The sequence below is a fragment of the Varanus komodoensis genome, unplaced genomic scaffold (genome assembly GCF_004798865.1).
Source record: "Varanus komodoensis strain SLA01 unplaced genomic scaffold, ASM479886v1 scaffold45, whole genome shotgun sequence".
Lineage (NCBI taxonomy): Eukaryota > Metazoa > Chordata > Lepidosauria > Squamata > Varanidae > Varanus > Varanus komodoensis.
In genome coordinates, this window is record NW_025336011.1 from 5,594,935 (window position 1) to 5,620,266 (window position 25,332).

General features: G+C 41.7%; 1 protein-coding gene across 2 annotated transcripts in view; it reads right to left on the reverse strand.

Annotated features, from left to right (window-relative positions):
• Positions 1 to 7,847: 7,847 nt before the first annotated feature.
• LASP1 (LIM and SH3 protein 1) overlaps positions 7,848 to 25,332 on the reverse strand; it is a 62,343-nt gene continuing 44,858 nt past the window's right edge. Inside the window, exons 4-7 of one of the 2 annotated variants that reach the window (XM_044444494.1) lie at positions 22,617 to 22,724; positions 15,004 to 15,169; positions 13,287 to 13,387; positions 7,848 to 11,515 (exon numbers count right to left, since the gene is read on the reverse strand). In XM_044444494.1, coding sequence (XP_044300429.1) covers positions 11,342 to 11,515; positions 13,287 to 13,387; positions 15,004 to 15,169; positions 22,617 to 22,724 — 549 coding nt within the window. In that variant the 3' untranslated portion in view covers positions 7,848 to 11,341. The other variant, XM_044444495.1, reaches the window with a different exon arrangement.

The following is a 25,332-nucleotide window of genomic DNA, read 5'->3' on the forward strand; positions in this document are numbered from 1 at the left end:
TTCATTACATTTATATCCCACGTTACTTCTAGGCAGCATTCACAACTCCCCCTATCCCTGCCATCCCGTTTCATCTTCGCAACAGATCTGTACAATAAATTAGGCTGAGAGATCACGACTAACCCAACCATGCCCAGTGATGTTCATGGATGAGTAAGGAAGTGAACGGGGGGGGGGGGTCTTATTTATCCTAGTGTAATATTCTAACTCACAGGTAGTAAATCTTTGACTGTTGAACTAGAGTGGGCCCAGCCGCCAAGTTCTCCACCTGCCTATGATCACCCCTTCCTGATGGTGGCTGTCTGCTTTTCTGCCTCTCAGCAGAGTAGGGCCAGGACAGATTGCAGGGAGGGAAGGTTTAAACTTTTTGCTGTGATCTACTTCCTGCATTGTCAAATTGATAGTTGGGAATTGTGCTGTAGGGAAAATAAATTTGAAATAAATAAAAGAGGAGAATGCAGTATCTTGTTAACCAGGATATTGAGCGAAGGGATTGCACAGGAGCAGCCTCCTTTCCACTCTCACAGAATCCCCCACACTTTGCAGATGCTTCATGTCAATCTGTTGAGTAGTAGGGATGGGGATACTGGGGGAAGGGGAAGTTAAACCTTCCTTTTTCTGTTGATCAGAAAACAACTAAGCAATGGGGGACATAACCGAGAGAGGAGTATACATACTTCTGGGTTTGGCTCCACCCTCTATTGGCTTTATTTAGCCATGCCTGGGTTGGTAGGTGCACCGCAATGACTTTCCCAAAAGGTGGGGTGTGTGGAATGCTTGCTCCAGCACACCAGCAATCTACAATGGCTAAACTAAGGTGGAGTTGTATGTGTGTTTGAACAAAAAATAGCCTTACAACTCCCAGCATTTGTCCTCCAGCTGGGAACCCCTGGTCTAAGTATAAATAAGACTGCACACAAAACTGCCTTGGAAATGGGACTAAAAAAATCTGTTTGGCCTGAATTTCAAGGAAGAACTCACCTATACACTTCTCAGGGTAAACTGAAAGGCAAAAATCCCATCTATTTTGCAGATTTCACCTGCAACATACCATCCATATAAAGAGATGAGCAACATCACTTTGAAAAGTTATAATTTTGGGATACCATTCTACCTAGTAACTTAGCAGACTTCTAATTAAGTGAATTGGCAGAAACAAAAGCTCATAGCAGAAAGTCAGTCAGTCAGGCACCAAGTCAGTATGCTTTTTATTACTATTTCTGTTTCTTGGTGTTTGTTGTCCCTGCTTGAGACAAAGTGCTACCACCTGCTGTGTCCTGCCACACTGTCAGCAGATACTGTGGCACTACAGAGAAGCTGCTCCAAATATCACAAGGTTTTGTCAACATTGCATGAGACATCACCAAGTCTAAGACTACGGGAGCGGCGGGAAGTTCAGCTCAAGGATGCCTTAGTTGGGCCTGGTCCGGTGATGCCACTGGCAGACAGCTGTTTCTGCTCCCCTGCTTTTAAGTTGCAGTTTTGCACTTCAAGCAAAAGAGAAAGTGAACCTTCAGAAATGCCATCAGCTGAGGGAGCACCCAGCCAGCCGTGGGCCCCACAGCAGCATGCCAACCTGGCCCTGGGGACTGCTGGCATTGGTGGCTGGAGTGGCGGCAAGTGGCAGACCACCATTCGGGTGTGGCGGCCACATGGTGGCAGAGTTCAGACAGGCCACGACAGGAGGTGCGCTTGTTTCACCACCCTTCTCAATAGATCATCTGAGACAACAAGATCGTGGGCCTCATGGTGGGCTCAGTCCTACTGGTGACCTAAGGCACGTGACAACTATTCAGTCCCTCTGCTTCAGCCTGCAAAACAGCCAAGTCTGATCTCTGTTGTTATTAACAACAAGAATGTGAAATAATCCCCATGCCTATCTGATACCATGCAGGCACTGCAACCCGAGCCCTATTCCATCACTGGAAAATTCCTCTTGCCGTTCCTATTCTCCACCTTCACTGGGAGGACCAGGCTGGGTCAGGCCACGGGCCCGTATAGCATTCTGTTCACACAATGGCCAACCACCTGTCTGTGGGAAATGGACAAGCAGAACGTGAGCACAACAGCACCTTCCCACTCACATAGCCCAGCAGCTGTCATACACAGACATCCTCCCTGTCCATTATTATCCTAGCAATTTAAAGGTTGAAAATGTCCCAGTACTTGGAAGAGCAGCTACCTAATTCCGATGGGAATATGAAAGCCACTGTATGGTATGCTGACTATTAGACTAGGACTAAGAAGACGAAGCGTAAAATTCCAGTCAGGCATTGGGCCAGTCACTGATCTTGGGCCAGTCACTTTCTCTCAGTTTAACTTACCTCATGGGGTTGTTCTTAAGATAACATAGTACAAAAGTTTATGTATGTTGCCTTCAGCTTCTCTGAAGGAAGATGGGATATTTTTTTAAAAAGCCACTCTTAGGGTAATTTTATTTAGTTTTTTTGGAAAAATTAAAAAGGAACTTTTCATCAACTTTTTTTAAAAGCCCAAAGCTGACCCTTTCTTTAGCATCCTTTAGGACAGGGGTGGGCAATTTGTGGTCCTTCCGATGTTTGGCATACAACCCACATTTTCCTCCATTGACTATGCTGGTTTGAGCTGATGAGAGCTGTAGGCCAAAATACTGGTTATTTTTCTAATCTCTGCTTTAGGGCACTGTTCATTTTTAAAATATACTGAAGAAACTAAGTTGCTCTAGGCTCTAGGACACCTTCCCAGGAACTACAGGACTGCACTCTTAGAGACATGAACAGAAGCTACCAATTACGGTCATTTTAAAACAGAACAGGTCTCTGCTCCAGGTCAGATTCTTATCAGTGTCAGCAATTTAAGTTGTGAGCAATTGCTGTCCCAAAGCATTTTCATCCAAAGAAAACCACCTGCCCACAACTCTAAGCCACAGTCACTTCCTTGTATGTAGGGAAAAAATATGAGCACTCTACAGTTTGGGAAAGCATACTCCTAGCATTCATATGATCCCCACCTACCCAAATCACTTCTAGCTATTTTGCAGGCAACTTACTGGGCAGTAAAACAACCATGTATAAAAATATTACTTGAAAAGCTTTATCTTTTAAAAAATAAGAGCAAAAATAAATCTCCTGACCCACAGAACAGCAATACCAAGCTGCACCCTCAGATACACAGTGTTCAGGCTGTTGCCTTCTACACCGGGACAGGCATGGGATTTTGGATGCGCTACTGATTTCCCAGATGTATCACCACACCTCAACAAGCTCATCTATGTGTAAAAGCCTATTTCTGCTCACACACATTCTTGTTGGAATTCTGTGTGGCAAACTTTAAGTGGAATGTGGCTGGCTTATCAATGTTTCCCCTTCCCTTCTGTTTGGGCATTACCAATATTTTGTATGTTTCTAGTTTCCTATACAGAACTTAAAGTTACAGACAATTCTATTTTCTCCATTCAAAAGCCACCTATCTAAACATATAGACCAACCTAGTTGAAAGATCTTTTGGGGGAAAGGGGGAACACCAGAACAGCAGAGGCAATCACTTTCTCTCTCCAATTAGAAGCATTCCATTTGATCTTGCAGTCTGCTTTTGTCCATCTCATTTTTTGTCATTTGTTCTCCCAGTGCATTTCCAGTTCAAGTCTTTTGAAATGTTGAGATACATCTTCAGGTGTCCTTGCTGAATCATTCTTTGCCAGTTAGTTATGTGAAGGGTTAACCTTTCTCCAGAATGCTCTGGAATAGCTCTGCCAGTCCTTGGTGACGCTGGATCTGATTGAGGGTGGGGTCTCCTATCTGCAGAAAATCCAGATTTTAAGGTAAAAGTGTGTGTGGAGGATATATGAATATAAATACACATGGCAAGTTTTATCAGAGGACATCAAGCACCAGACTATGTTTTAAAGCAATGCATTAATCTGTTATTTAATTTTTAAAGCCAGAATAAAAGCTGCAGAAGATAACACATATATATTTGCATCATCACAAAACTAACATTATTCTGAACACAAGACACCGGAAAAGAAAGAATATGATTCTCAAATGGAAAATGAATAAACGCTAGACTACACATTATTTTTAAACATGCATTCTTTTCAGCAAAATACAGAGTATTGCAGCTTCATAAAGATTGGAAGATGCTTTTCTTTTCTAGGAGAGAGCTAGAAAAATAGAACCCCTGTATCTGCTGCTATACAATCAACCCCCAGCTGCCTCCCACCAAAGATTGAAAAACACAGTTTAGGGGTTTAAATACCAGCGATGCTAGTCAGAGAAATCAGAATTCCCACCTGCAACATTGCTGGGATAACTGCATTAAATGGGCAAAATGTGCCTCCTGCTTGGCTTTCTTCCACAGGCTGCTTTTGGTGCTGTAGCTGGAGATTTTACAGCATGTAGATGATGTAGGATAAAACAACCAAGCCTATGATGGCAAAAAACATGAGAATAAAGATGTCCAACATGGTGATGAAGAGAGAAATGTGAACAGTGGTTATGGTCCCTGCAATCAGAGGCTAAGGGAGAGAGAGAGAGAGATGCACAGACAGATGGTGCAGGGAGGGAGGGAAAGAGGGAGGGATTTACAGGCAAGGCAATGCAGTGGTGCATGCACACACAGCAGAATCTTAATAGGACAGAAAGATGATTCCAGATGAAACAGAACTGCTCTTTTCTTCATGGAAGACAGCCGAAAAGAGAGATGTGGGGAGCAGAAGGAAATGAGATGTCAGACAGTTAAGGTTCCTACTTCCGATTTGTAGCTGAGAGCAGGAATTCACTACTGCCTGTTTGATGCAAATTTCTGAAGACCCAGAATGTGACAGAAAGATCTGCTACAATCCAGAGGAAATTAAGCATAATTAAGACCAATTGAAATCAAGTGATTGCATGCATATATAAATAACTTCTTGAATTTGATAGATGCCCTGCTCATTTTAACCCCTTGAAGTGCACCAAAGATTGCTACAAAGAGACAGGATGTTGGATGGCATAGGGCACAACACCCTGGCGAAAGAAGTTCTTGGCAATATTCCCCAGATACAGCTCAGGCATAGTGATCTTGTCAGGGCAGACTGACCCTTGCTTTCATCAAGTGCCTTTGTGGCACTTGTGGTGGCTAGTGGTTTGCTTATAGATTGATTGGTGGAGTTCAGTGGCACCGCTGTACATGGTTGTTTTTTGGGGGTGGGTTTTTTTTTTGGTTTAGTTGCAGTCATACTCGACCCATCACAACGCAATGATGGGGGCAGGGGTCATTCCTCCAGGCTCTCCTGTCCTCCATTGTGTTAAATCCATTTTGTCTGTGTTTCTTGGATTGACAGGAGTCTTTTGTTTCCTCATCTGCTCATTGATACAATCAGATATTTAGGGATGCACAATAATTTGTTCCATTTGTCTAAGTGTGCAATAGCCCAAGTGCAACTTTATGCAAATCCTGTCAGAAAGTTAAAAAAAACCCCAGCCCTGCAACTCCATGTGACTGAGAAAAGTCAGTCCTCTCTGATATTCACACATCAGATTTATAGAATTACGAACTCATTCAAATCCATTGTGCATTTCTTCAAACATCCATATTACTTATGGTTGTGGAAAAGATGGCTTCTGGTTTCATTTAGTTTCCTTTATATGCTATTAAACATCGGCAAGGGGCGGCATAGAAATGTTTTAATAAATATTTTTATTAAATAAATATTTAATAAATAAATAAAAAATAAGGGATAACAGTATATTGATAAACAGCATGTGTAGGATCAGAAATGGGCAATTCGTGGCCCTTTAGATGTTTTGCAACTTCCATAATTTCTTACCATTGGCTGTGTGGCCTACAGCTGAGGGGAGTTGTGCCTCTCCAAATGATTTGACCAAAAAGTTGCTCACTTCTGTTCCATCATTCTGCAATCTTTTGGCTCATGGTTTATATATTACAAAGTTCATACCCCTTATTTTTTTTTATCTGTGCCCAAATATAGTGATAGCCACCGACTTGGACAGTGTTAAAAGAGGTTTAGACAAATTAATGGTGGACAAGAGTTATTTTCAATGTATTTTATCGTGTTGTAAGCCGCCCCGAGGTTTCGGCAAGGGGCGGCATAGAAATGTTATAATAATAATAATAATAATAATAATAATAATAATAATAATAATAATAAATCATGGCAGCTATGTGTCACCTAGTTGCATACTTCTGAATGGTCTCGTACCTGTTGCTGCAAAACACAAACAGAACGGTACCAATGTGGTCCTATCTTCTTGTGGGCACTTGGCTGCCCACTGTCATGCTGAAATAGATAGGTCTGTGGTCTGAACCAGCACGGCGCTTCTTATGGTCACATCTTGCTATAGAACAACCTTCTTAGCTCTATGTTATGCCATCTGTGGTAAAAGAAGACCACTTTCAAAGAACTCTATTTATTCAGACTTGGATATTGTGAGATTTGGTTGAAACTGAGTGAAGGAACAGTAAAAATTAGTGCATAAGTGCTCCGCAGTTTGTGTTAAGGTCACCTTGACCATATGAAAAAATCTGGTATGATTTGAAGCTTAAACTGGTCTCTTTTTGAAACCTTTGTTTCTCACCCCCACGTATCAAAAATGGGGATTAGAAATCAGATCTTTTGAGTCCTGTTCCCGTGCTCTTAATCACTGCAGCTTTACATGTTTCTTACATGTAATTTGAGTCAATCTATTACAGTGAATGTATATTCAGTGCCATGTGGGGACCCAGGAGATCCAAGTCTTATTCCCAGTCAGCCATGAATAGTACTGGGTGACTTTGGGTCACTCATAGACTTTCACTCAACCTACCTCACAGGGTTGTTGTAAGGATGAAATGGAGCTATGTAAACCACTCTGTTCTTGAGATGAAAAAGGATGGGACAGAAGTGCAATGTCATAATAAAATATGTACTAGTACCCCCTATATTTGAGTATATAAAATATATAGTGACTTGTGTAAAACAAGGTTGATAGTTTGGGCTGTTTTTCTGGCGTTTGTCATATGTCAGGCATATAAGAAAACCCCCCAAATTTTGCTTTGCTATTTCTGGTTTTGAGGGTCCTTTTATAGGCTAGTATATTTGAGTATATTCTCTAGCAAAAAACAGTAAATATCTCTAGGAAAAAAACTGCGAGTATCTCTAGAGTCTTCATGTCCACTGAAAGACAAACCACATGAGCCTGGCTAGTGCCTACACAAAAAGCATGGTGTCCCCAGAGACCCTAAAGATATTCAGTTTTTCACTAGAGAAGCTTAGAACCTATCCTCTGCAGGTACAGGGTCCTTCTGTGTGATTAAAAATTTTCACCTGCCATGTAAGATGCTTCCCTGATTTTTGCCTATTTCCTGTTTCAAGGGTTGTCTTATACATCAGTATATATGGTAGCAAAACATACTACTATTCCAAGGGTAATTGTGCATAGACATAAACAAAAACAGTCCAGATAGTCATGTATTTAATTCATGGCTAAATTATGCCTAAAGACCACCCATTCAAAAAAGTCTGATCAAGTCCTCAATCCACTGTGTTATGGAAGGTGGCCATTTGTTCTGTTGGAATAATAGTCTTTTATTTGTCAAAAGGGCATGGGGGATCCATTCATATTGACACTGCATTAACGTCTGTAAATATTTATTTAAGAACTTTCCATCTCAAAGTTCATCCATATTACCCCTTTCCAACAAGAAGTCGCTATTAGTTATTGGTAAAGCATGAGAGAGAAGCATTAGCTGTGTATCTTGGGTAACATAAATCCTTATTAAGAAGATATTGTGGCATCCAATATGAGATTACAGTGTTTCAAGTTTATACTTTCACTTCTATCGCAGAAGGAAAATAAAGCTATTAATGAAAATGTAATTCAGTCAAGTAGGTAAAAATTATACTTTTATTTTCAAACTGGTGTAAACCAGAAGAGACTGAGTGTTACATCTGAATCTATGGTGCCATTGAAAAAGGCCAAATGACTTTTGGAGAGGGCATGCAAGCCCATAAAGAAGAAATACACAAAGACAACAAATGAAAACCCAAAATATATTCCAAACCCACAAAAATCATTCTAATATCAGACACTGAAATCTAGCTTGAAAAGCTAAGATGTATAGAAGACTTGACATGAATAAAATGGCTACACAGATGCAATTTAGCTGTTTTTCTTTTTTTACATTTTATTTATTTAAATACAGGTTTAGGTGCTTTTCAGCTATTGGAAAAAAATCAAAGGCAAAAGTGCATAAGTCAAAGAAGGCAGGAAAAAAAATCAAGCAGTGAGAAACTGTTTCTCCCAGGGCAGGGGTGAAAAAGCTAGGAGAGATTTTAAAAAATGGGTATTTTATTTGGTCCTCTAAAAATATTTATTCACATTATGCTATTTTGTATCTCCCTTACACAAAGCTGTCTTCTCAAGGATTGTCTGTACATGATTTTACCTCATTCTCACCAGTTAGAAAAACAGCCATTACTAAGCTTGTGCTACTGTCTTAGCACCAAGAAGAATGTGACATCTCACCTGTCAGTCACTCTTGTTGGCACCAGCTGAAAGTTTATCCAAGGTCAGGTGGTCCCTAGACACATAACTCCCTCTAAAATTGTCCTTGTAAAGAAAAAGCTGCCACCATTGACATTTCTATTTCAACAAACTGATCTTTCTGGGGTAAAGATATGGCAAGGAGAAGCCTTAAACACTTCTCCCTTTAACACCTCTTTTACTAGTGCAAGTGTCTAAGGGAAAAGCATTGACTACAACTTTATGAAAAATATTCTAAAATGTTTGTGCTTCTACTACCTTAGTAGATGATTTGGTCACTATTTCTGACCAAATAGTGCCACACTGATTTGTGGGATGCGCAAGAACTTCACAATTTAGGTTGAGGCAGGGACCCCACATGGGATGCCTAAATCTCCTGCAAGATTAAGCCAGAAGACACTAGCATACTACACTCAACCAGGTACAAAAATGCAAGACTTACTAAAGGAGTGACAAAATGAAGTATCCCTTTGCTTTCAACTTGAGGGATCTAAACATTGAGGGAGAAAGCTCTCCTTAACTCTTGCTTAACGTAAGCCTATTTTGCACCTCTTGTAAAGAGACTAAGTGGGTGCTTATTAATATTATGTATGTTTGTTCTTTTTTCTGCACCACAAAATTACACAGAAATGTGGAAATAATGTGGGGAGAAAACTAGCCCCCAATAAACTGCACAGAAGGGGGAAAGGGGAGATCAAGAATACATACATGCAAACAATGCTGGCATCAATAATGAGTTTTTCAACTTGGTCCTTATGTAATCCAGGTACTGAAGAAGTAACAAATAACTGGAAGGAATTCAGCAGACCCAAGTACCTGTACATAAATGTGCTTTTGAAGGGCATTTTTTTTTAAAAGCAGAAAGTTTAAAAAGTCTACCTCTAAAGGCCTAACAACCATTTTATTTGCCTTGATTAGAGAGCACTAGGCTCAATGCAACTTCTCACATTATATTTAAAGACACTAGATACTTCCCAGATATCATTTCTGTTTGCAGAGATTTACAATCACATCACTTCTAAATGAGTAAAAGACACCAGCTTTCCGAGCCATTTCTAATGGTTTGGGTTGCTGCACTGCAGGGGGGTTGTTTGTTTCTCCAAAAGGACTTGCCTTTCTTTGCCAGCACAGATGCAACTTTGAGGTGTCACTGGGGATCTTTAAGAGTAGCAAGAGAAGGGGCAATCGACATGCAGTAAATGAATGAATGGCAACTTAAGAATCTCACTCCTGCTAAGGAGGAATCTGCCCTGCCTTTGTTCTTCCATTACACAATTCCAGCTCCATAAATTTCCAGTTATATAGTAGGTCCCTATTTTGACAGCAAAATAATCCACAAAATTTGCTTTTGGTCCATGATACTATACCAAGCCAGCAACTGCCAGCTTGATACCAGAGAAAGGGGGAAGAGGTATATTTCTAGTGCAAGGAATTCATTCCCCTAAACCCCTTCACCCAACTACCAAGCTGGTTGAGGGGCAGTGAAGAGGACAAACGATTGTAAACATTGCTTGGCTCAAAAGGTACAAGACAGGGAGATGAAGCTGTTGACTAGTCTGCCTTTTGACTGACAGGGACTTGGATCCAGAAGTAAAAGCCTACACAAGGAGCCCTATGAATGCTCCCAATATGAAAAATAGCAATTGGTCCCACATATAGCACCTCCACAATAAATGTGATTCTACATACCAAGGCTGTTATACTTAAGGTTACTGAGCACATTAAGTGCTAACAAAAACAAAGATGTGGGTGGGGGGGCGGACAACACTAACACCAGGAAATCTTGGAGAAGTGGCTATTTGCAGGCATTAGCTGGGAGAGTCTTGCATAGGCTGGTTCAGAAGTTCTTTCTGAAGTTATTTTTGGGGTGGTGGAGAAAGCAGCAGGAAAGTCCAGGAGTGTTTCAAATATGCTGTTCCTCTCACATGCTCAAGCCAGGAGGTAGCACCAAAATTGAGTGATGAAAACTAGTACTCCTTAGCTGCAAAATCTTGGGCAGCAGTTGTGGTCCAGCTGCTTATCCCCAGGAATATGGGGTACATGATCTTTTCAAGCCCCACATCAAGCCTAAGTAGATGCTCACTCTTACTGAGCCAAGATATTGAGCACTCTAGCTAGAATTTTCTTTCCTCCTAAGCCCCTCCTTCTGTACCTGTACCAGCAACTACTTTGGCATTCCATTCCCATGTAGACATTTCAGATATGTTGGTTCATTCAATTCCACAAAGGCTCTCCTGCTTAACAAATTATTTGATTTCTTTCAAACTGATATTTAAAGTTTATATAGAAAGAAAGGCTTAATAAAATATAAATGAGCAAAGGTAAACATGCAAACAGAGGCCTCAGATAATTTTTTCAATGGAAATGGATCAGAGAGACTCTCAATTTACTCAAAGTTCCATACTCCTCAAAAGCAAGCATGGCAATGATTCCCTTCCCCTGTGCCTCCCTATACTATTTCCTGGCTCCATGTAGCTATTTGGTTAAGCTGGGCTCACTGTATTCAGGATCCTCACCAGTCCCAAAAATGGCAGAGCCCTGGGGAGGAGAAAGGCAGTGTCACATTCCATGAAAGCTGAGGGGAAGGATAGAATGACAGCTGGTCTTTAAGAAAGTCTCACATGATAGATTTTTAAAAAAGAAAAAGAACACCTGCCCCGAGTTCAAATGCCTTTAAAAATAAGGCTATGTTGGCAGAAGGGTAAAAGATGGCCATGTCAGAGGTTCATAATGAAATAACTGATGTGTGATGAGAGACAGCAGAGAAGGGATAATGGAACAAGAAGCACATGAGAGCCCTCCCCCCGTTTGCTTTCAGGGTGGCACCGGAGTGGAGCTCATATTGCCTCCACATAGTTGGCGGGAAGCATGCCGGTGTCGCCGGTCCGCTCAACAGTGCCATACATCCAGCCATCATCAATCTGTTGCACATTGATGATAGTGTCGCCATCTTGGAAGGAGACCTCATCCTCATCGGCTGCATTGTAGTCATAGACTGCACGGAACCGTTTCTGACAGGGAACAAGGAGAAGAAAGAATTAAGGATGCTTTAGCACTTGGGGATGTTAAGTACAAAGCTGTGTAGGTGAGTTAAATTTACTCTACTGATGCTAGTCAAATTTTCTTCAGCCATCGCAATTTGGAGGCTTCAAGAAAGGCAGCCTCTGTGGGATTAGGAATCAAGAAAAAGGACTATGACCAAGTTGCAACACAGTGAAATCTTGGAGGACTTTTCCTGCCAGCTCTGTTTTCCAAATGCTATTTAAAAAATCTTTGGACAGAACATCCTGGTTGAGATTCAGTGTTTGGCAATCACAAATCTGTAACATGCATTCAATCTGCAATTTGAGTTTTATAAATCTCACTACTAAAATCAGAATCATCTACCTTAAGACAAAATCATTCTGTTAATTGTACCCTATGTGAGTATTTGTTAGCTATAGTATGTATAAAATTAGTTTTTTAAAACACAAAAACAGCACAGCATAACCATTAATTACAACACAGTAGCTACATAAAACAGAAGAGGAGGCCAAGAGGTACCCACTCCACAGGCATGTTTTCATATCCTAGATTTATGTTATCCTATGTCCTGCGAATTTACCAAAGGGAGTGAATGGCATCTGACCAAATGAACCTACCCAAAGATACGAGCAAGGAATTGTCCTTTCCAACTACATCATTCCAACTACAACATCCTTTCCAACTACAGCACACTAACATGGGCAAGGATTCTGTGGCTGACAGAAACCTGGTTCACACTACACCATGTGGCTCATCATGGATTATTTAATCCGTAAAGAACTGCAGTGTCCGCCAGTGCAGCTTTGCACATCTAACACTTGGGGTGATTGTGTTCTGTGAACCTGCCAACCATGGGCTATGCAAAGGTTAAACAACCCTGACAAAACCCATGGTTTGTTTTAGGGTTTTGTGAGGATTGTTAAATCCTTGCATAACCTATGCTTGCTGAGTGTACAGCACACAATAATGCCTAAGAGGTATGATGCGCAAAGTGGCAGCTGCACACCCTGCAGCCTCGCTGTTCATTAAATAACCTATGGTGACTGTTGTGTCACGCAAACCAGCCCAATGGTGGCCTGAGATCAATGTTCAAATACCAGTGTTGTGATGGAGGCAGGGGGTTCCCTCATACAAAAGAGCTGCAAAGCACTTTCTCCACTTTGAACTATTTATGAAAATTGGCCCAATTGGATTTTTTTTCTTAATACGTGCACTTTACAACATGCCTGCATAGGTTGCTGTTTAGGATTTACTCAGAAATACCTTCACCCCAGGGTTAGATACAGAATAGATCACACAATGGAAAAATTAGAAGAAGTTTTAGGAAATATATGAAGAGAAAAACTGAAGAAAAGGAGGGGGGAAATACGATGAGCAGAAGAATAAAAGGTTCAGAAAACAGTGACCTGCCATCTTCTTTGAGGCTACCACAGTGGTGATGAATGAAGAGCTGAGGGAACAGGTGGAAACCCACAGTAGATGCTTTAGGAGGGAGGAGAGGGGTTCCTGCCAAAATAGTCAGCAGTAGAAGGTTCCCAATGGAGGCTCTGTGCAGGTGCAGAGTTCATATGTGTGATTATGAATTGTTAATTTCAGAGTGAAAATCTGAACTTTCTACACACTGGCAGAAGGAACTAACAGTATTCATATCAACAGACAAAATGTCATTAACATTTCAGTCCCATTCCCCCCTCCCTCTCCCCTAATAGCTATTTCATTATGGCTAGCTGCCCAGCTGCCTTCCTAGGCCAGACTTACCCCTCCTCCAGATGGGGCATTGCGCTGTATTGAAACAGGCGCTGCTGGTTCCTTGTAGTAGGACTGAGAAGCTGGCTGTTGTGGTGGCTGGTGGTGATAAACTGGGGGAGACACAAACATTGCTGTTAATTCTTTCACTGATCTGATTGCAATGGCAGAGCTTGTCCCAGAACCTTGGGAGAAAATGCTGAATTCCTGCAGAAACTGTGTGCAATACGCAAAAGTCACAGGAGGAAAAAGTTCACAACCTACTAACAGGCTACAAAACTTGTTGGAGCCCAGGAGTCTCTCTTTCCTCCCTTCCATTCATCAGCTAGGTTTCTGCCATTCTATGCAATCACTTTTAAAAAATTAAAACATACAGAAGACTTCTGGACCTGTAGCATGCAAAATCATGCAGGCTGGTACGATCTATTTCAACTGGAGATTTTGAGGGCTTTTGTCAGAGACTGCAATAGGGACAAGACTTTTATTGAGAAAAAGCCTTTTTTCCTGACTGGTAGTAGACAAATTAAACACATAATATGCTCTGTAGCAGTGATAGTAGAGTGACTCAGAGGGAAGGCAGAACTTGAGCAGATACCCCTTGCACACATAGTCAATCCCTTCCTTCTGCCTTCCAGTTCTTTGAATATCTACTACCAACCATCAAGTTCACTATTTACTTTCAGTTCACATTTACCTCAGATGATAAAAGTACCTGGGTAAATAGAAGCATGCCTAAGCACTGAACACCTTCACTTACTGGCCAGCAGTTCCTGCACAGGTTACTTGCTCAAACAAAAGCCCTGTAACGGAGTCACGAGCACTCCTTCTTTGAAGGAGGGGAAGAAATGGAAAAACAAGAATCCTGGGATAAAGAAATGGGAGAAGCTGACTCCAGCCTTACTGAATACTCAACAGGATAGGGGTTTTCCAGCTGTGGTGGATGAAGGATGAGCTGTTTGGATTCCTCTTCACTTAAGAACTTCCTGCCCCTTGTCTAAAAATGATTACAGCTTAGCACTTCCCTGTACAAAAACAATGAATACTGCAACAAGCTCACCCCCACCCTTTGGAACATGGAACTCCATTATGAGTTTACATATGATCCAGAGTAACTGTCAATTTCCAGAAAGCATGCTTTTTGCCCTAGGAAGCAAAAAGTGATCAAAATCAGGAGTTGTTTTCTAGCAACATGCAAGGTAATTATTTTAACACAGTATATTGCAGTAACATTTTAAATTGGGGTAGTGAACCTGCGGTGCACCCACCAATTCCTTTATTTCCATCTCTTAGCCCTCATTTAATCTGAGCCTTCTATCGCTTTCTCTGTCCACATGTGGCTAGTGCTGCAACTCACAGATGTATAGTAGATTATTGAGATGACCAGTGGATGAACAGATGTGGTATCCAGCATAACCTAGGCTATTCTCCCCCCTCTCTAACCATATGCCTTCCAGGTCAATCTACTTTTGCTCTACTTTCAATGCAGGCTCCCCCTCTCATGTTCTTAGCCAAGGTGGAATTTCCCTGCTCATGACTATTCTAACAGGGCTTCACACCAGCACCACCTTAGAGACATAAAATGAACGAGAGCAAAACCTCCAAGATTTCTTTGGGGGTGGTGACAATGGTGGTTTCTTTATTCCGTAAGATAACCCCTGGTATGAATGTGGTTAAGCAGTCTAAACTGCAGATACTTCCTCCTCTTTCCCCTCCTATCACAGCTCATTACCAGGAGTACTTGGCTGGACATGATGAGGTTGCTGGTGTGATGGTGGCTGTGGCTCCGCTGCCCTCCTGTAGTTGGCACCCTCCTGAGAGTTGCGACGTTCCAGTTCCCCACCTTCCCCTCCAGGTGTGCCCATTCTGCTCTTCTCAAACTCTTCATGGTACTTTATCTATAAAGGAAGGGGGGCAGTATTAGAGAAGCTCCAAGTACAAGCATACACAGTTCTGATCCAAGCAGAAAGCCCTTCAGCTTGTTAACAGGTTATAATCAGTAGGAGAGTCTCCCTGACCCATCCACAGAATCATTCCATGAGGCACCTCTACCACTACTGCCTGCACAATTCTCTCCACTGCTCCAGATGAGACTCAGTGGTTGTCACTGGTAGGCCAGGAGCCACTGGAAACTGTTTGTGAAATTGCAGAGAAGCCCCAAAGCTGAGGCTCCTTGTCTTATAGTACAAATACTGGTTTTCTTTGAGAGATCTGAGTTCTGGCCACTGTCAGTCATGAAACTCACTGGTTGACTTTGGGTCAGTCATTCCCTCTCAGCCTAACCTACCACACAGGGTTGTTGTGAGGATAAAATGGAACAGAAGACTAGGTCAGCCACCTTGGGTGCCTTGCAAAAGGAAGAAAAGGTGGGATATAAATGCAATGTAACAACCATGGCGACAACGACATAGCCCATCTTGTAAGAAATTTCCCATTTCCCCATCTAACAAATTACTGTATGTGAACCAGAAGGTGGCAATGGAGAGTCAGTACTGTAGATTGTCAATTTCCCCTTCTCCTCTTGGCAGAGGAGGACAAAACCAGAACAATTGCTTGGCACAGCTCAGCTCAATGCCAGCCAGATTCTCCCCCTTCAGATACCTGAGCTCCCCATTCTTAGTCACTAGACAGAATACAAACTTTTCTGTCCACATTTTGTATTGTTCACCGGATGTTAAACAACCTCTACCATCAGGAATGTCAAATTATCACACTACAGGTTATTTGATCAAGCTTCTAAAGATATTAGTATCTGCTACCTGAAAGCATGGAACCAGCACCATTCCTCCCCCCACTTGCTCCCCTCAGCCCCCCCTTTGGGATGGGGTTCTCTATATAGAGAGTGACTACAACTGTTAACAACTCAGGAGTTAAGCCCAGAGGAAGGAGAGCGGGCCAGGGAGATCCTGCATGAGTGCCTCTATTGGGATGTATTATGAGAAGCCAGCTGGGTTTCTGGTACTGTCTTAGACATATCCAGTGCTCAGACCAAACAAGTGAGCTTTGTGGCACTCTGGGACCGGAACCCCTCAGAATTACTACCACACAGAGTGCAAGTTGGTAGCTCAGGACTCACAGACGAACAGAGACGAACAGGACTCACAGACGAACAGAGATGCACTGCAGCATGACGATGACAGAGAAGTCAAAGCACATCCACCTCTCCCCCTTGCTGCACATGAATCCATGTCTACTCTATGGAGGACCTGCACATGATGCCAGGGGCTGCCTCCCCCCTGCAGCCAAGCACATGAGCACATCCGTGCAAGCACCTGTGCCAGAGACAGGAGATGTGTACCCTGCAAGGCATACTTTCCTGAGGGTGCCTGTCTGGGCACTTTCCCAGGCAAGATTTCTGGCAGATTTTCAGGACAGTGTCTGTCCCACAGCTGGGGGTGGGGGGGGCAGTGGGGCTTGTTGAGAGTCCTCAGTAATGTCAGGGACAAGATAGAGCTTGGGGGGAGTGTGGGAAACAGAGTGGGAGACATGGGCTTTTTTAGGGTGTGTCTCTGATGGTGATGCCAGTGCATGGCCCATAGCACCTCGTGTGTAAGGCAGCCTTCACATGAGATCACTGGTTCACTGAGTGACACAAACACTCTGCCATTCCAAGCACTGCTCCTGTGAAGTGAAGCAACCAAACCAGAGCACCAAGTACTGTTGCTGGAGACAGCTTGGGTGGTGCCCCACTGCTTACAGGAAAGCAGTGCATGGACAGAGAAAGTGTCATAAAGCAGACGATCAGACCATAGCAAGTTCCAAGGCAGCAGTTTCACAGATAGACCAGGCCAGCAAAAATGCACGCAAGAGCACCTGCTGCAGTCACAGCAGATCTTCCTGCCAAACTCTATGGCAGAAACATAGAAACCACATGGGAACTGGTTTCAGACTGTGAAACAAGCCATGCTGAAGCACAGAAACCTTACAATAAGCTATTGTTGTTCTTTGTGCATGACACATATGGGCTATGTGCCTACATAGACCCTCTTGTTAGGAAGCTTGGCTAGCTAAGAGCATTTTGGTGGGAACCCCTGACCCATCCCACAGGAATTCCTGTGTTATAAAGGGGAGGAGTTTCTGCCAGTTTCCTCAGATTGCGCTGACATCGAGCTAAGAATGAAGCCTGGCAAAAGACGGGGGAAATGGGCTTGGGGACTGGGTAGTTGGACTATGGACAATAGAGGTGGCAGGGAAATGAATGGAAAGGAGGAACTTGCCTTGGTGACTAAAAAGCTCTTGCCAGACCCTCCCTCCAATCTGTTAAGGATGAGAACTAGAATGTTCTAGTGATCTAATGAAGGTGCTTAATGTATTGGAAATCAAATTCTAGAATGTGTATGGAAGCATGCTCACAACCATTAACCTTTAGAAAACGGAAAGAACACTGCACAGACAATAAAAGCTATCTTCTCTCTCCAGTTGTGCTTAGTCATGACAGAGATTGGCTGTCAATTCCCCACATGCTGTCAGAAAAGATACAGGAAGCTGTGCTCACAACTCTGCTTAACAGCCCCAGGTATAAGCTGCTTCTCCACAACCACTGATATGACAAGGTGGGACAAAATGTGGAAAAGGCACATGCTGTGCTTGATGCTCTTGGGTTCAATGGAGAGCACATCCTGTGTGTCAGTTGGGGTTCAAACTCTCAATCCATCATGCTTGGACAAGCTTTCTCCTCATTTCCTTCTCCTCTCCACCAGTGAAACAGGGAGGGTGACCACATCTCACAGTGACTTGTGAATTGATACACCTAAGGACTATAAAGTCTATAAAGATTATAAAGTGACAGAAAATTCAAATTCTGCTCTAAGAAATTCTCCAAGGTAAATAACTGAAATGAAGTAAGCTGTAGCTATGGACAAAGGTTGATTCCTTGACCATTGCAAACTCCACTAATTTTCTCAGACAATCCCATCACACTATGTGGCTTCAGAAGTACCAAACAAAGACTGCTCAAATGCTTAAGCAGATTATATTTGCTGCACACATAGCCCAACTAATTATTAATTTCATTTAGCAGTGCCTTAACTCCACCATTTAAAAAATCTTATGTGACAAATTAGGAGAAAAATCCTTTCCAGAAATTTATCCCTCAGAGAATACATAGATATAAATCTGGAATCTACATCATTGTAGATGTAGAAGACAGATGCTCCAAGTGTGGCTCAGTTGCATCACAAATTTTCCCAAGGTGATTGGTCTAAACTGGGTTTTGCGAAAAGCAACAAAAACTTTCCCAAGGCACACATCCAATTGTGGCCCTGGGAGATCTGCAGCTAGGGGGGTACTGGACTGCATCTGTAATTGACAATGAAAAAAGCAAAACAAAAAGGCAATTACCAGATTTAAAAGCTCAAAGTGTGTCTGGCAATAGAGAGCACAGTGCAAAGGGCCTGGGAAGGGAATTCCTGTGGGATTAAATTTATCCTGCAGGGCTCCCCCAGAATTAACTCCCAGAGTGCCAGTTCACACCAGAGAGTCAAAGCAAATTACTGAGGGCAGATTAATCAAAAGGCTTGAAGTCACCTGTTCTTCAGCTAGGGTGATACAAAGAGGATACTGAGACATCATCAAACACTGATTTTAACCATGGAAGACCTGGGTATTTCACATGGTTCTCCCTTCTCCTCCTAGCTTATATTAAACTTACGCTTCTGCCACTTGTGCACATATACCATATTTTTCGCTCTATAAGACGCACTTTTCCCCCCTCAAAAGGGGAAATGTCTGTGCGTCTTATAGAGCGAATGTGTGTGTGCCCGACGCCCGAGATGCTGCCGGCCCGCCTGCACCACATGGAACCACCTGGCCAGCATGCGCCCCGCGTGCGCTGCTCCCCCCCCCCCCCCCCCCGGCGCAGGTGAGAGCTGTGCCGCTCAAGGAAAGCAGTGTGGAGGAGGAGGAGCCGCGGGCTTTAACCCACCGGCCGCATGGAGAGACGGACTGCTCACCCCCACTGCCCGGGAAGACCTGCCACCGCCGTGCCACCTGGAAGACCACCGCCGGCACGCTGCCAGCCCGGCTGCACCACACCTGGCCAGCACGCACTCGGCGTGCCCTGCTCCGCCCCCCCCCTCCTCCGGCGCAGGTAAGAGCCGTTAATCACAGGTCGGTGTGTGTTTTCAAATGGCAACCCGTCTTTTAATGAAGCCCATGGGCAAGTGATGGGGAATGTGCCTGTGATTATCAGGAAGCTTTCCATGGATCCCTCCTCTAAAAACTAGGTGCTTCTTACGGTCAGGTGCGTCTTATAGAGCGAAAAATACGGTACTTTTTCCCTCCAAAATACAGTACTTTTCCCATCCATACATTCCTTGTAAGGAAGAATCAATACTCATCCATTTAGAGTAGGGTCAATACACACCAAGTCCATGACTTGGTTCTGCGGTGTCCAAATGCAAATATTTGATACTAATCATGAGTGAAACAACCCACAGTTAAGTTACAATTAGTTCTTAGGTTAGCTGTTGGTTCTTTAGCATGCAATTAATATCTGGGTTTCAGAGTCACAAAGCAACCTTCAACTTGAGGTTGCATATTCAAAATGGCATTTGCCAAAGCACTATCATTACATCTGAATGGAACCAAATTGGGAAAAATGCATACAAAGTATCACTGGGGGATTACAGGTTCAAATTTCATCTCAAAAGGATTACATGATGGTCCTCGGCAAGTGATATGCTCTTTTCAGCCTTTCCCACTTGAATGAAGAATAGGAAGCATGAATAACCATGATAAGTAGCTCTAAAATAATCCCTTATGCCTTGCCATGCAAGTATTGATTTTCCACTGGTTCTTTATATATTTATTAGATTATTTACCACTTTTTCCTTACAATGAACTCAAAGCAGGTTCATAATTCTCCTCCCCCCCCCCCCCCCAATCTTGTCTCCACAACAACCATCATGTGAGGTAGGATGGGCTGAGAGTCTGACTGGCTCAAAGTCACCCAATTGGTTCTATGGCTGAGTGCGAACTAAAACCCAGATTGCCTGAGTCTCAGTCCTGCACTCTTAACCACTATACCACACCGGCTCTGTTTAAGAACCTGAAGTAGTTTTCTCTTAATTGGAAGTACTTTGTGTAGCTGAAGTGCTAATGTGACAGTTACAAAACAAATGATCCAGGGGTAGTGTGGTGAAATGGATGGGAGTATCAGTTTAGACCCAATGCATGAGACTTACATCCTCTAAGTAAGCCACCATATTCTACCACAAAACTGTTATGATAGGAAATGCATACCATTTAGGAGGGAATGAGCACAAGACTAACCTGGTTTGGACAACATGCTGCAGCTTATTTAACTCACAATGAGCTGTGGACTCTATGGGTGCCAGCTTGCATATGTAACTAAACTGTCATGTGACTCAAGTGAGCATGAGTCATGCAAGGGTTAAACAACCCTCACGTAATGCATTGTTTGTTTTAAGGTTATACCTGGGTTTGATCCTTGCATAACTGGTGCTCACATGTCTGCATGACACAACAACCCGAGGGCATCTACATATTCAAAACAGTGACCCCATACACCTTGCACAACCTGTAGCCTCAGAACCCTTGGTGAACTATGTTGTCTTGTGAATAGCCTCTATATTTGGTGTTTTCCTACATGAAGAAATTGTGAAGGAGGAAATCAACTTCCTCTTTTATTCCCATTGGTTCCCTACAAGCCAATGTCAGGCTGGTCTCCCCAATTCCATCGCAACTTCTAAAAAGAACAGGTAGGGAAGGCTGAACCCATGTCTTTTCAACACAGATCTGCCTGGGAGAATCTAGCATCTCATTCATTTCTCTCAGATGAAGCCTTCTGAGTATAGCAGGAGATGAAACAGAGGTCAATGGGACTACAACAACACTATTTTCTTAAAAGTGGGAGGGAGAAGTATGTGTGCATGTGGCTATAATTTTCTGATTATTTGACCTACACCAGGGTTAAGCCAGAACTGTTAGAACTGGGATTCCTGGCTCCCTGAGGTCTAAATCCTCCAGATACATAAATTCAGTACCAAACACTGTTTTTCCACAAACAAAAATGTTTAGTTGAAACTATGAAAGATTTTACTTTTTCAAGAATATTAAATTTTGCATATTATTCCTATCAGTCGCCTTGAGACTATGGTAGTAGGTGGCATATAAATGAAAGTATAAATAAATAAATCTTGGAGTAAGAGAGTATAAATGATGGATAATTGATTATGCAACAAATAAAATTCACTTCTTTTATTAAAAAAAGCTTCTAACTTCATGGCCAAAACCAACAACACATGGCGATTTCCCCCTGAATAACAGACAAAAGCAAGTAGTGTTTTTAGGAGACATTATGAGGAACAGTACCCAACTCAGAAAAATGAACCCGTTTGTTGCTAGGGATAAATCACTGGCTCTCATAACCCCAATCACACAATATAACAGAAGAGCAAATGCTGTGATTCAAAGTACAGCCTAAAACAAAGTAGTTTATATTTCCTGGAAGGTTGTTTACTATACATCTAGAGGTCCACTGGATAGCTCAGAACCTGAAGTTGAAAACAGAGCTCTGACCTCAGAGCTGGAGATCTTTCTCAGAAACAGCTGTTTAACTGAACTGTCTCCATCACTCCTTCCACTTTGCACTGGATATTCATAAACCTCTGAGTTCACAGGCTTACATGTATCAAGGCTGCAATCAAGGTGAAGGAAAACATTATGTAATCCAAAACCTTCATCCAGGGTAGACGCTTTGCAATTAAGACCATATTTCTTGCTTAAACTGACTTCCTAGTTCTTTGTAGGAAAGAAAACATCAATTTAAAAGGTGGTCACAGGTTTCAGCATTTTATTTTGCCTTAGAAAATTCAACATAAGATGACAAGTTGTGAACTGTGACTTTAAGTGATTTCCTCTTACTGTGTTTAAGGAACAGACCCAATCTAAATTTGTCAAGACAATTTCTTTTCTATAAAGTAAACTGAAATGGGAAACATTTTCTTAGGCAACATGATAAAAATAATACTTTATCCCTATGTTACAAAGCTCTGCTTGTATATTTTTATATTTTCAAATAGAAATAGAGAAAAAGACCAGTTTTAAAACATAAGAACTAAAGTTCAATATTTGGAACTTTAGAAAACACTACAAATGTATTGCTTCATTTGCAGTATGAAACAAACATGGCTAAGATTGCCTTACAAAAGGAAGAAATTTCTGCAATACTACCCAATCTATAAAACCTCTCATTAAAGAATTTAAGCATTTATAGAGGAGACTTTTAAAGCCAAGCTGTGCCTGGGTAGTAGCTCTGAAGTTTACAAAACAAAATTAATTATCTTAACATAGACTGAAAGGGCAATATGCAAGGCAACTTACGTTGCTGATCTGATCCTGAGTCTTCTTGATTCGCTGTAATTCAGGAGTGTCAGCAACCACACTGAAGCCCTTCCCTTTATTTTTTTCAAACTCTTCCTTGTAGCGAACCTGATATGAAGACACAGACATGATAATTTTTACCTTAAGTCCTTCAACTTCTTAAGACAGCTTGCAGTGTCAGGATGTGGACCACAAACCCAAATAACAAGAAATTTCACAATTGTTCTAAGGCAGAAACAGTCAAAATCATACAGAAGCCAGGTTTCAAAAACACCTTTAGTTGCCGTTAGCAACTACATTAATTATATATCACTCAGCTGGAGCATAATATAAGCCCTTTGGGGTGAACTGATAGCTAAGTTTCTGGAGCAGACACCTGGTAAGACATCCCAAGAGAAGCACCACTATCTTTCACATGATCACAGGCCACATCTCCTATTAAGACATGTGTAATATACTGCTGCCACTGAAAAGCACTTGATGACATACTGGGCAAAGGCCAACACTAGGTTAGGAAAATGTATGTAGAAACAGTCTTAAATCAATATCATTATCTGTTAAAATCCTTTATAAAACTTGGTATTTTGACCTGCTTATTCCTTCTATATTTAATTGACAAATCTTGATAGCAGGCCAAGCTTCTTTGTCATAAGGTCCTGCAAAAGACCTTTTGTATTCCTGTCTTGAAGCAAAAAATATATATCTGTATTTTAGATATGTTTATAATGTTTGGACCTTGTATTTTGTATGTCATGTTTTTATGCCTGTTGTGTTTTTATTGAAGTGTGATGTAAATACGCCATACAATAAATAATAAAATATTAATGATATGGGATTAACAATTTGCATATGATGGGGCAGAATGAGAAAAAGCACAGGTATCAGGATTAGGTAACCTAACCGAAAACAGGGAAAAGGAGATGAGCAGGGGAAGATACTAAAATCCTGGTTCTTGGTCCTAAATCATCTTTTTGGTAAACCTCTTCAACACAGACATGCTCCCTATGCTTTATTACACAACTAATGTGATATAGTGGTTAAAATACTGGAAGGGGACTCGGGAATCCACCTCTAATTTCTACTCCACTATGAAGTTCACTGGGTGTCTTTAGGCCAATCGCAGATTCTTAGCCTAACACGAGCTTTTTATGTGGATAAAATGCAAAAGAGAATGACCATGTAAACTGTCTTGCATTCCTTGTTGCAAGAGGAAAAATGACGGGATATAAATGTTAAAAAGAAATAATGAGGGTAGAGAGTGTTTTTGTTGTTAAAAACAAACAAACAAGTTCTATGACCTATAAACATAAATCAGCCCCTAGGGCCGTCCAGATTTCAACCAACTTTCGACCTACTATCAGCTCTAGTCAGATGAAGAACATTGTGAGTTGTAGATCAAAACATCTGGAGGGCACCATGTTAGGGAGGACTGATGAAGATCCTTTCAATTTAAAATTTGTTTTATTTTAATGAAGCTAACATATGAAACTGTTCACCCCCATCATGTCATGACAGACTTACAAATCCAGACTTACATTTCCCCTCTGGATAATTACAGTGGTCAACCAATTATTTCTATTTTTAATAAACATGAAAAAATAGACAAAGGTGAAAAATCAAATTCTGTATGCCATTTCCTTTAGAACTAGGAAGTTGTTCTGGATTTTTCAAATGTTTCATTTTCTTAGTTTATAGATCGTCTGTCTTTCACAGCTGACCCTATTATTTCTATTGCCTATGTTGCAGTAAATAGAGACAAGATCCTTCCACATCAACTACTTTGCCACCTATGTGCCAATAAAAACTTCTGATCTAAGAGATTCTATATAAGTAGCATACTGCAAAATAATAATATTGCAAAACATTTGGCATTCAGGACCAGATTTTTTTTACAACTTCTGCTTTCATGCCAAGTGGATTCCGTTTCATTACAGAACCAAAGCACGTGCTATAAATCAGTAACTCTATGCACCGAGCTTTTACACATTTGACACAAACTGTCCTGAGCTCACTACCACTCCATCTGGAAAAATATATCCTACATACAGGAGTCTACAAATTTTGGCAGGCTTTTGTGACCTGGTAAAATTCAGTGTCACTAGAAACTTTCAGGTTGATCTTTAGACGTGGTCAGAAACAGCCTCCCTCTGTGAAGTGCCAAGTTCAGGAGGAAGGTTCAAATTGTCCTTCTAGTTACTAGTATCATTTAGATGCTTAATGAGCTTCTAAAGTGCAGTGTGGTACACTGAAATCCTCCTCCTGAGGTTGGGTTAAGAGGACAATAGATTATCAGCCAGGCAGTTGCACAGCTTTCAAGACACTTGGGGCACCTAAGCAGTGCAGCAAACTGTTTTAAGAATACCAGCTTTCCACAGGGAGAGGAGGAGAGAAAAGCATTTTAGTAAGATAATTTATAGATGCATGTATTCTTGGTTAAATAAAAGGTTCAAGTCACAGGATGATATAGGGGTAACATCTCATTTCTTTCTTTCTTTTTTCCTACTGATCTTGCAAGAGAAGCTCAGCAAATTCTGTTCCATGCTGCTTCAATGTATCAATTGGATTTTTTTTATTTTTTTAAAATGCAAATACCAGGCTACTCAATAACTTGGTAAATGGTTTAATATTAAAATATTTACATTAGCATAGTAGCTGTACAGTTAATCACTAAATTGAACCAATGCCTTCTACCAGGTAACTCTGAATTAAAAGAAGC